General features: G+C 41.8%; 1 protein-coding gene across 6 annotated transcripts in view; it reads right to left on the bottom strand.

Annotated features, from left to right (window-relative positions):
- GLT1D1 (glycosyltransferase 1 domain containing 1) overlaps nt 1–10,324 on the bottom strand; it is a 43,785-nt gene extending 33,461 nt beyond the window's left edge. Inside the window, exons 1-3 of one of the 6 annotated variants that reach the window (XR_011155396.1) lie at nt 9,678–10,324; nt 2,173–2,321; nt 68–173 (exon numbers count right to left, since the gene is read on the bottom strand). Coding sequence is in view for 4 of the 6 variants with exons in the window: in XM_069030696.1 (XP_068886797.1) it covers nt 68–173; nt 2,173–2,321; nt 9,678–9,745 (323 nt within the window). In the remaining 2 variants the exon portion in view is untranslated. Of the gene's footprint in view, nt 1–67; nt 174–2,172; nt 2,322–9,677 lie in introns of those variants that run through there. The other 5 variants (XM_069030696.1, XM_069030697.1, XM_069030699.1 and 2 more) reach the window with 5 other exon arrangements.
- Nucleotides 10,325–12,817: the final 2,493 nt, after the last annotated feature.

The raw sequence follows: 12,817 nt of genomic DNA on the forward strand, positions 1-12,817 counted from the left end.
CTCCCTAAAAGATCTGCCACTACAAAAATGCAATTTCCTGCCATAAATCTTCCACAGATGCTCTTACCTGGCTTCCTCCAGCACTGCTCCCATTACCTGGCGCTTCTCTTGGCATTTGATATCTTCATTTACATCTGTCCCACCAAAGATGATTCCAAAAGGAATTCTGCTACCTGCAAAGCAATGACTGCAATGAGCAGTTGGCCAGGATGTCAAGCTAATGACTAGGAGTGAAAAAGTATATTGATAATACTGACCCACATATCTGAGCAAAAATCTGTGAAACCTGGAGAAACTTGAATTTTTGGTTTTTTTGGCACTGGAACCCCCCCACACAATAACTATGCACTTTCACAGGACATCAAACCAAATGGGAAACAAAGTATGTTGATAAAGACAGAAAATGTACTATATATTTCACATTTATCTCTGAAAGTTAAGTGAGCTGTAAGATCAGGGTTTATTAGCATTGCTAATTTCCTCATTACTAAATGAGAGAGCAAGCAAAAAGAATGAAAGACTAATTACCATTCTGGCTACTTGGAGAATTTCCTTGGCATTTGTTGATATTATACTCTAATGTTTGCAGGTGAAGAGAACTGATGTGCACTATCAAAGCACCACTGTCTCTAATCCTCAAGAGACAGACTGTCTGTAATACCATATAAAATATGTATCACCTCTTTAATAAATTAAAAAAGTAAATAACTATTATGCCATCTATTACATGTGCTGGTCATGTAAACAAAATTTCCAGGATGAGGCCCAGCAGATGGGTATTATGGCAGCAATGATGAGTGTAATCACTAAATTTCTAAATGTTACAGGAGTCAGGAATGCCCTCTGAATCACTTCTTTCCTCCAAGAAGCCTGCAATAACTTTTACCCTTTGACTGTGATCATCTCATCAATCTTATTATTACTCTCTTGCCTTTCACAGATTTTTGGTTTTTTCTTTCAGTATCTTTGCTGATACTTTTTAGAACAGTGTAACTGATTTATTTAAATTACTGAGCTTTTGTAAAGTATCAGGCTTTTCAGGTCAGTTGGGATTTTGAAAAGCTTATAGCAACAGCATTTGGGCATTGCCATGCAAGTTAAACTCCAATAAAATTTTACTCCAATAAACAGTTAAAATTCAACTTTATCTTTTGGTCCCCTTAAAAAAAAAACTAAAAAAAACAAAAGAAAAATTGGTTCTCAGACTTTCCAGAAGCCTCTTCGAAAACAAGTATTGTAAAAAAAACCAATCATATCTATATTCCAACAAGTCTTAACTCATATGTTAGCAGAGCTCATTTTACAGACTTATTTTGTTGTTAATTTGTTGTATTTGTATTTTAGGTCCCTACTGAAATCAGAGCTCCTTTGGAACAAAAGAAACCCACGCACACCAGACATTGTAATTCAGGCTTTCTGCAAACCCACCAGAACAAACTGGGGGGGGGCACTCCTGAAGTCTCCAAATGAAGACAACAGAACTCACCCTGAGATCTGAGAAAAGTATGAAATTAAGTGCCTTTATTCCAGCACACAGATTTATACAATACAAAGGTGGTCTCAAAACCAGATGCACACTTGCACTTTCAGTAGGTGATGGTGCCTGTAATTTTGAAAGCCAGTGCTTCTAGTGTATCATTAATGGCAGGCTAAAATTTTGTTCTACATGGCTAGAGAGAAAAGAAAATTTTATTATTTGTCTGATAACATCCTGTCTCCTACAGTTTAGCTGACAGGAATGACAGGAATGTTATTTCATGTCAAAAAACCCTGACTCATTTTTGAGCAGAAAAATCAAATTAGCCTCTCTGCTTTCTTCCATGTGACCCCAGCTCTACTTAGCCAAGCCATTGTCCTCTGGAAGAGCACATTTGCTGAAAGGATCCTAATGTTAATATAATGCTCTTATCTTGGTGCAGTTAAAGGACTTAATTACGAAAAGCACTATGTGGTTTAAAAGTACATTTACTTAGTTCTCTCCTCTCTGTATCAGATCTCCCACAGAGAAAGATTTGTAGCATTTGGGAACATTTGCTCAAGTGGATAAACAGAACAAGGGTATTCTGTGGGGGTTTATACATTTATAGCCATTTGTAACAGTTAGGATTCATTCTCTTCCCTTGCAGTACTTTTTTAAGAGGTATTTTTATTGCACAGTAGAAAGAGGATTACCTTGCAGAAGTCTGCCTCCTTTATAAAGGTGAATGGCCAGGGCTGCATCAAACTTGTCTGTGGAGGTCAGATCTGCTATTTCAGCTGGACTTTCGTACATGAAAGCATCTTTAAGAACACAGATATGACCTGCAGCATGTAGATGATGCCTTCATTATTGAAACAAATAGAAAAAGAAGTCACTATTAATGTTATAGGCACAGCAGTATATTAAGTAAGCTTAATCAAATCGGTTTTCCTTAACAAACTACTCTGAGACTCAATTTTATGCTATTTTTGTTCAAGCAACCAGGAGCTATTTACAAGGCTGGGTTTTTCCTGGAAGATATTTGTTACCTTCACCATTGTGAAGCCACAGGCATGCTTCCAGGCAGTGTAACACTCCATGGCCCAAGCCTTATCAACATAACTTCTGACAATCAGCAGAAATGAGGGATAACCAGGACCCCTCCTGACTGAGCTTCTACTTATTATGCTGAAACCCTCCTTTTGAAGTGTGTCAGACCTCGCTCTCGCAGATTCTCAGACCCTTGCTCTGAAGAAAGGACACCAAGTGAAGAAAGCACAAATATGTCCAGCTAGTCAATGCTACTACAAATACAAAACATCAAAAATTAATACATCAAGAAAAAGAGAGCTGAATTGTGCTCCCTTTCTGTTTGATTGTGAGCTTAATTGCTTCTTGTCTTTGCTCACCCATTTATAAACCAGGCAAAGGATAATTGAAGTATAAGCAAAAAACCACACAGAAGTAATTACACAAATACCTTCACAGCCTGTTTTAAAAATCTCAGTTGCCAAAAACAAAAATCCACAAACAAATCCAACAACAAACCCCGCTTAGTGTCAGTTTACCCATTCAGCTTTATATACAATGGTTCCTCATATTAAAACATTGGTGCAAAGACTGCCAGAGTGAAGAAACTGATTGATTACAGACAGCTTTACTCCTCTCAACGAAACCAGAATCAGTTACCACTGTTCCCGAGAACATCAGCCAAAATACATACAGGGGAAAATCTGTGTTTGGATGGAAAGGAGCACACTGTGTCTGCTGACATGGAGTGTTTACAATCTCAGTATCATAAAAACACCACAAGAACGCTTTCTGCTTATTCCATATTGTTCCAGCTGATTTATTTCTCATTGTGTATTAATTGTTCTGGCATTAACGTCCTGCTAACTCATCGGCTTCCCGGATAACATTGCCTTCATTTCCTGATAATTTCATAGCCTCCCAAGAAATGTAATTTTCTGTCCTGCAGAAGTTAGTCATTACTGCAGAAATTGGTGCTAAAAGTGCTGTAAAATGTCTGGAGGCCTTGGAAGGAATGTGTCAGCGCTGTATCTCAGAGAGCGCCATTGGCACAACATATGGTGCTGGATTTCTTCCTTATCCTAAGAAGAAACTCCTTTTAAATTTAATTCCACTGTTCAAAACAAGACCAATAAATTACAATAAATACTAATAAATAATAAAATACAGCCACATTTTAAGCTCCTTATTTACATGATTGAGCCATTATTAACACCAGTTGCCCCATGAACTGGTTCCAAGTACCTGCCTTCCTCTTGAAAGAGATTCTCAATTTATATCCAGATAATGATGCCCAAATCTCCCAGCTGTGGAATGAAAATCTCTCGGGCAAATACTTGGGATGCTCGTGCATGCATTCCATAATTTCACAGGTGCTCATTAAATAGCCTAAAAGGACTTTTTCCCATCAGTGTTCTAATTACCATAAATCACTATCATGTACAAGCAATATGTTTGCATATTACAATTAATTTGAAAATAACTCTCTCAGGACATCAGGAATCAAGAAACTCAGCCAGGAATTCCAGTCAAAAGTGTCTTCTTTTTTAAATATACTAGGGATGACTACTTTTCCTCCACAGTTTCCACAGCTCCAAATCTCACTGGGGAATGACAGCTGTTTCTGCAGTAAATACAGAGGGACTCCCTCAAGTGTCCCAAGGCTCAGCAATTGTGGATTACCTCTACTACTTCAAAGTGTGTTTTTTTTTTTTTTTACAGATTTTTATTCTACTCAGGAGCATGTATAAAAATTGCATCTTTTGATGGAAAAATTACCAAATATTCCCAGAATAAGTCAAATTCCCATATTTAAAGAGGCCTTAATCCCCTAAACATTGCACTGAGTTTGATATCATTAGTCACAGGCTTCAAATTATACATATATGGAAATACATGTGTGTAGAAGCAGAGTTATTGGGTAGCATTTAAGTACTGATACAGTGATATTTTCATATTTTCTAAATGACTTTTCATCTTTATAACCAAAAAAAGCAGACTATGATTTTCACACATATGCTGTTACTAAGGAACATGATTAGAGAGTTATTGCAGGAGATTTTTTTTGAAGACTGATCTGTCTATGAAGTCACAGATGTCCCTGAATGAAGCCAAGACAGAAGAGACATATTATCCATATCTTTTCTCCTCCTGGCAACTGTGTATTCACATTATTTTGCCATTTCATAAACAAATACTTTCTGAATGAAAAATAAAAATTAACACAGCTCCTTCTGTCTGGGAATCAAAGACAACACTGAAAATGCTAGATCTCAAGGCTACATTTTCTCTCTATCACAGTTCTTAATATAGGAGATAAATTTCCAAGTGTCTTAACAAATAGTGATTATTGCCTGCATCTAGAATTTGCCTTGCCATATTTTCCCCTTCTACTGAAACTCTCATGGAAGCCAATGCCACGACTTGAGGAGAATGTTCTTTCTAAAATGGAGTTGAGCTGTCAGATCCCAGATTTTGGATGTTTTCCTAGGCAGAAAGCATCAGGGAAAACTTTAGCCATTCAATGAATGTGAAAGAGCATTTATCACAGTACATTATACTGGTCACTGCTTACACTGTGGTATTTATACACACTTGAATACTGGACAAAGTATTTTCCAGTCCTACTCATTTTAGCATTCAGGAAATGAATTTATCTTTTATTTGGTATATCTTTTATACTCTTTGGAAATCACAAAGCTTACAAGTGAAATTTCCAAGTGTGTTCTCTGGATCTATTCTGTGTGCAGAGAGATCCTGCTAAAAGGTACAACCCTTTTCTGACACATTTCTGCTTTGAGATTTCTATAGAAAAAGCATTTTTCTCTAACATATCTATGAAATGCCAAGTGATGTTTTACAATGTTTAATTTTTTATTCCCTACATTATTGATCACTACTTCTCACTTTTCCTGGCTAGCAGTCTTCCCTCCCTCAACACAGGTTTTCATATCAGGAAACAGTTTTAGAGTTCCAAACACAGCCTGGCTGATGAGAAGGCACAGGAGTTAAAAGTGTGCTTAGTTCTAAGGTATTATGGTTGTGAAACTTGCTCTCTTTTATGTGATGTCTACCTCTCAGAAACATTTACGTTCTAAATTTCAGCTGATACTGATTTAATGGAATTACTTGCAGACAAAGAATGTTTGATTTCCAAAAAGTTCCTGGTAGGTGGATACACTGACACTTTTTGAATGGCACAAAATAGGCTTCATCCAAAAATATTAATTATCTCTTTCCCTCAGCTGTCTGTTTTGCACAGCAGCTGTGCACCAGCTACTGTTAAACGTATATGGCACAATTCAGAGCTTGTTAAGTGAGCAGAGTCATTCCACTGCCTCTTATAAACTTGGCCAGACCTGAATACTCACAGTTCCCACTGAAGCTCATCAAATTACAAGAGCTGAAACCCTGCTTGATCTTCTGTTTTCTTTGTCAATGATCTTATTTTATCATACTCATTAAAACAACATGTCCTTCATTTTATTTCCCTCTCAAACTTCCCCTTATGACAACACAGACAAATTGCATTGCATTAATTAATTAATTGTATTGCCATCAATGAAGTATGAATAAAATTCACTGTGAATCACAGAAATTAAAAATGTGAGCAAAGAAGGTGACCAACTCCTTCTCTCTCTGTGTTCTGAAGTCAGTAACTGAGCTTTGGAAGGAACAAAGGCCGGGGTTATACATGGTTTTGCAGCGCTGGCCGTTCCGGGGAGCAGCAGCAGCAGCGAGGGCAGGCCCTGTCAATGATGGCAGCTCATGCACAGGTGCAGATGAACACCTGCCCTGCAGGCTCCTGCTCTGGGAACGGCCCTGCAGAGCCAGCAGAGACCTCCCAGCACCTGAGCAAACCCACACAGGGAGGTGCAGGAGCTCCCACACCTGCCACGAGGAGAGGAGCATTCCCTGCCCTGGGAGCGCTCCCCTGGGATTGTAACACTGGCAGACAGGGGAAGATGAAATGTCTGGGCTCAGAATTACTCCAATAAATGTCTAATCTAAAAAACAATTGTCAAGAGGAATGATAAGTGTCCCTGAACTTGTGTTTTTAATTCTCTTGCAGCTGATTACCTGGAGATTTACAGAATGGCTGTCTCAACTGGCCACTTAATGAGAACCAAAACAATTTCTCCCTCTCCAGAAAATGTTTACATATTGGCAAAATACTTAATCTAAATCCTTCTAATTAACCTATTAATTCCAGATTTCTATTCCTCCTTACTACCAAGTAATAAAAGATGAACAAAACATTTCAAGGGGCAGGGAAGATTAATTTCTTTTCTTCCTTGACACCCGGTTTGATCTCATTTCTAAGGCTGAACAATGGCAGCCTAAACAAGGACTTTTGCTTGCTCTTTATTCTTTGCTCATATTTTTTAAGGTGATTAAAGATTATGCACACCAATAGGAATAAAGCCCACAGCACATTCATTATAGCACTTGTTTTAGCAAGTTGATTTTTAGCCAAATTAGATTCTGGTACCTTTGTCACCACTTACTTTAAACCCAGGAAATGAATATCTTATTTATGAAAAGACGAAGCAGTTATTGAAAAAGCTGTAATATCATAAACAGAGTATACACTGTGATATTAAGCCATAAAATTAAACTATGCTGGCAAGTGTTCAACCTGGAGACAATGTCATTGTTTCATTTATATTTAACCAAAAGTTCAATATTAAAAAAAAAATTGAACAAATAAATTCCTAAGCTTGTATGCAGATACAACTGTAGCCAAATATTAATTGGAATACGCATTTTATGTGTATTAACATACATGATACAAAATTTACCACGTGCACATAACCTCAGGTGTGGCAGATCAGTGTTAAAAGTAACATGCCCAACCCTTTGGTCAAACATATGGCTTTCCAGGTTTTTTAATGGCATAAAGTCTTAAGGAAACCAATACTGGATGGAAATATCTGCACAGGACGGTTTCAGTGATGACCTGAGTAGCCTTTTAGTCAGGAAGATGGACTTAATTGCTAGCTAATACTCTTTGCTTTTTCCCTGATCAGAATTGTTTTCTTTCCCTGAACAGGTTCATTTACATTATTTCAACATTTACAGCAGGTGACAAGACAGGAACTGAGCATGACACAAGCTACTAACTCTCAAACACTACTTCTGTTAGAATCCTTTACCCAGCTTTATTGTGAACATGAATTAAGTTTATCTTTCACTCGCTATTTTCTTTCTGTTTGAAGGTCTCTGTGCATAAGAAAACAGCATCCACTTTGTGTAAGGAATTCCCACACTTTGTGTATGGTACTCCCGGGAAGCAACAGGATGCTGCAGTGGGTTGCTGTGCTCCATACAGGTCACTGGAGATGTGTTCACACAGCTGCAAACAGCTGCATTAACGTGGTTATATGTTAAACCATCTGCCAGCTGAGCTGCTGTAGCTCACCAACTCTATGCCCTTTCATCCTAAAACTCGTTATTTTTGGCCACCATCACATGTTACAGTTAGAGCCACCACAACTGCTGGTTGCCATGACTCAAGTAAAGGCACCTTGCTAAGGACTGTACCTCAGTGCAGTGTGCTCACACATCACATACACTCAGTGTAATTAAAAGACAGTTTGACAGAATCTGTGAAGGTTTGTTTTTCTGGCTTATTCAGACTTATTTTAACTAGAGAGAATGCAAAACCTGCTTTCCACTAGATTAGCTCTGAACTGCTCCACAGTCTAAACGTTTGTCTGACTTTCCTCAAAGTGGAATTGGAAGAAGGTAAGTAAATATTTAATTTGTAAAGGTAAATAACCTTACAGAGGAAAAATGAGCAGTGATGTCCCCAAGAATAACTAGTTGTGTATTACCCAGCGAGAGCAAAGAGTAAGATATGAAAGGAAATGCGGAATGCCACAGAAACCACCACACAGGAACTCTGCTGATATGTACAGGCATAAAAATATGCATATGTATATACCTAAGAATCTACTTGTTTTGTCTCAATATTTTAGTAACAATTATTGTTTTAAAATATCAAAACCTTCAGCTTTTCTGGTCTTTATACTCCCCTTGCTTTGTATCTTCAGTGCCTGGGTGACATGACAGGACCAGCAGATATGTTCTATCAGTACCTTGTATAATAGAGCAGCCCTGCAGAAGTCTAAGGCTGCACTTGGTATGACACAAGCAGTGTGAAAACCTAATGTCTGTGGATGTTTCTATGCATAACATTACACATGAAATAATACACACATCAAGCACAGGGAAAACTGGTAATAGCAGAAGGCTATCCCAGGAGATTCATCCTAAGGAAAATAATTAAACTGTGGATGACTTTCAGAGAAGGTAAAACCAAACCATTATTTTGGGCCTCAAGAGGACAAAAACAGTGGGAAATTGTTTCATTTTTATAGGGACTTATTTTTTTTATAGCTCAATGCACAGTGAAGCCCTCAGCGATGCTGTCAGCCACGTCCTTTCTCCACGTCACAGAAGAAGTTAAATGGGGACATTAGGAATATTTTTGCCGTTCTGTTAGCCCCTGCAATTTCCCAGCACTGCAGCCCTGTGTCCGTCATCCCCACGAGAGCCGCATGTCGAACCCCCCAGCAAGGGCAGCCACTGGAGCGGCTCCTGCACAGCTGCTGCTGCGGCACGGCTCCGGCACAGACCCTGCCTCGGGAGCTGCCTCCTGCCCTTCCCGCTGCCGTCTGGCCCGTCCTGGCCATTTCCCAGGGCGGCAGCCTCGGGAAACCGCTGACCGCCACGGGCTGTGCCAGGCTGCGCGGGGCGGCTGCCCAGGGACCCGGGGCACCCCGCGAGAGCAGCCAGCCAGCCAGCCAGCCAGCCGAGCGGCCCGCACGCAGCGCTTTGGGGAGCCGCCGGCTGCCGCTGCCCCGCGGGCACGGCGGGCGCCGGGAGGGCACGGCGGGCGCCGGGCAGCGCCGCAGCGGGGGCGGTCCCCGCGGCGTCCCCGGACCTGCCGGGTGGCTCGGCCGCCGCCCCCCGCACACCCCCGGCTCGGCGGAGCCGCCTCCGTGCGCCGGCGCGGGCAATGCATGGCGGGCGGGCCCCGCCGCCCCTGCCCGGCCCCGCTGGGCCCCTGCCCGCTGGGGCGGCTGCGAGGGGCAGCGCGGGGCCGGGGCCGCCTCCTCGCCGCCGCCGCAGCCCCGCGGGGAGCGCGCAGCGCATCCCTCCTCGCAGCGCGGCGGGCACTTACTGAATCCTAGCGGCCGTGGTGGCGTTGCCGGTCTGTGCTCGGAGACACGCGAGCAGCAGCAGCCTCATAGCGGCCGCTCCGCTCCGCCCGCGGCCGCCGCCTCCTCACCTGCCCGCGGCTCCCGGAAACTGCGCTGCGGAGCGGGGCCGAACCGGCCGCAGCCCCGGGCGCTACGCGACCCGCCCGCCGGGCACGGGCCAGCCTTGCCAGGTGTTCCCGGGTAGAGGGCACTGGGCGAGCGAGCCAGAAGGCTTGGATGCCCTCCCACACCTCTAAATAGCGCTGTGTGTTTTCGGTCCTCAGCCACAAAGATGACGTGCTCAGATCATGGCCAGGGAAACATTAATGCAAAGGCCCCTTGAGAAGAACATCATAGAAGGATGGTAGCAGCAGTTTCTCATATCACCATGTGCCTCCCATGAGATGCTTCATGCTCGGTGCAGGAATACAGTTAGAAAAAAAATAAAAACTAAACGTGGATAAGATGCCAACCACCAGAACAGCCAGAGGAATATACTAGCCCAAAGAACGAGGCAATAGGATGGTCAAAGACCACCCCAAACATCAGGAACACCATATAATGAAGTAGAGCCAAAAGTGTGTGAGACTAGAGGAAAGGTCCAGTGAGAAACCACAACAGCAGGCAGAATCCAAAGATACAACAAAACAGGGAAGATAAAAAGAACAAACCTGAACTCGGGACTAAGAAAAGCATATGCCGAATTATCCAGCCAGTCTTCAAGACAAAATGGGTCCACACCAGTTACAATCAGAAACACAAAGAGCAGCTGAGTGAGGCAGCAGGCACTAACATGAGAGGCCAATTTAGGGAGTCTGTTGGGAGATTAATAGGAAACAGGTGGCTGATTGTAGATACCCACCCTGAACTTGTTTCAGCATCTTGTAAAAGTGTTGAGAACAGGTGCAGGACATTGGTAGTGATGAGAAGGGGGACTGATTGGGCAGAAACCTCCTTTTTGCTGATAACCCGGTCTGATTGCCTGATATAATTCACCACAGGGCCATACAGATGCTTGCTTCCCCAAAGGCTGGCGAAGACAGGGAAAAACGGTCTTCAAAAGCTGCAGTGCCTGGTTATTGTGGCCTAAATTACTCTTCATATTTCAGTGTCAGGTAGAGGGAGAAAAATATGCCACATGCAGAGGAATATAAAATTTAATCCTTTTTGAAACAGTACTTCTTCCAATAATTTGTGTGGATTTCTGAGGCTAACAGGTGTTCTGGAATTGACGGTTCAGAAGTGATAAAAACACACACTGGAGTGGGTTCTGGCAAACTGTAAACATTTTGGTAGGCAGGCTCATGTTTTGCTAACGACTCTTAATGCTGCAGAGCTGTGTTAACTGCATCTCACTGAGCTATCACTTAGATTCAGCACAACATTACTTAGACCACTTCAAACTCCATTGGAACTAAAAATTTTGGCTACAATCTAGAAGAGCAACAAATCTTGCATAAATGCTAAAAATAGTGTAAATGTGAATCTACAGGTAGGCAGAACTAAACCAGCTTTGTCACCGTTTTAGAAAGTGTTTCTGGCATGAAATCCCACTCCTGTTGAGATGTAAAGGGCTTTTGTCCGTCTGGCCAGGATTCCAGCCTTGAAGTGGCCCACGTGAAGCACATTTGGGCTTCTGAGAGTTGGTCACAGACCTGAAGGTGTCACACAGGCTGCATGAAGCTTCCACAGCTGCCCTTCAGCTCCTGCTACACTGCTACTCTAAATCCTTCCCCAACAGACCCTCCTGCTTCCAAGATCTCCCCCACACAACAGAGATCATCCAGGTGCATCGCACCAGGAAGGTTTGGCAGCATATGCCAGCCAGAAGAAACCTCGCCCCTGTACCCAGAACAGCCTGTGTCACCAAAAATGGGGATTCTCCAGGTGCATGGCCTGAAGCAGGGTATCTGACTGTGGCTCAGAAAGCCACGTTTTGGGTTAACAGAAGCTGTCCAACACAGTGTGCAACACAAAGAAGACAAAACCACAAACATCAAAGTAAGACAAAGCCTGCTCCATGAGAAATGAGGAAACTCAACCAACTGTCTGAGAAATAAAGAGGAAATAAAGGAAACATTCAAAGAGATCTTAACATTTTATCACTATTTATGGTAACTCTGGCTTTATGCTATATAGACCTTGACTGAAAAAAAACAACAGCCTAGAAATGTGCAGCATTGTGTGTCAAAACCACATACAGGCACTAATATATTCCTGTACAGACACAGGTGCATTCACTGTGTTCAGAGAAAGGGTCATGGATGTATCATAACGCAGTTTTAAATACACTGGAGCTAAGTATTGTTTGGAGGAGAATTAAAACCTCCTTCCTGAGCTGCCATACTGCCAGAGAGAAGGTTCGGGTTCCAAGAGTAACTTCTGAATTTCAGTGAGAGTACCCACATCTCTATACTTGAAGAATTAAATAACATTTTAACGTACATTTCAACTTCTGTTCAGCATTGTTAGTTGTGGGATAGGTCAACATAGAAATCTCACCTCACTCATCAAGGTAAATTATGAGGGGCCTAGAACATGAAAATAAGACACAACAATACAAAGTGTGCTTCATTACTTTGAGTCTCCAGAAAATACTACTGAACTCCTCAGAAAATGTAATCACAGTTAATATCACATCCTGTATTAAGCTAGGAAAAGCTGAAATGTAATTTTATTGCAGAATCAGTCATGTTACAGTGGTTCACAGAGATGTCTGTACAGATGGTTGCTTTTTCCTCATTGTCCTTTGTCATGAAATTTGTTAACTAGTTAAGAGAGCAAATATATTTAATGAGTCATTTTAATGGCATATGTTATTTACACAGGCCCATTATTAAATGAATATATTTACTTTTACAAGCATCACTTGCTCCACTACCAACATTTCTCCAAAGTAAGTCATGCCTAGATGTTTGGTATGTAACTATATGATGTCAATCAATTTAACTTTTTCACTGAAAACACACAACCAGCAGTGTCTTCCCAACTTTGTTCTGGCCAAAAATAAGACTTTAAGAGCTGCTCCTGAAGACAATTTCATACTTTCACAACCTTTACCTCAGCACGTGTGATGGTGGAACTTGCAGCACATCTTAGGGTCCTAATCTTGCAAGCACTA

Source organism: Aphelocoma coerulescens, chromosome 15, assembly GCF_041296385.1.
Source record: "Aphelocoma coerulescens isolate FSJ_1873_10779 chromosome 15, UR_Acoe_1.0, whole genome shotgun sequence".
Classification (NCBI taxonomy): domain Eukaryota; kingdom Metazoa; phylum Chordata; class Aves; order Passeriformes; family Corvidae; genus Aphelocoma; species Aphelocoma coerulescens.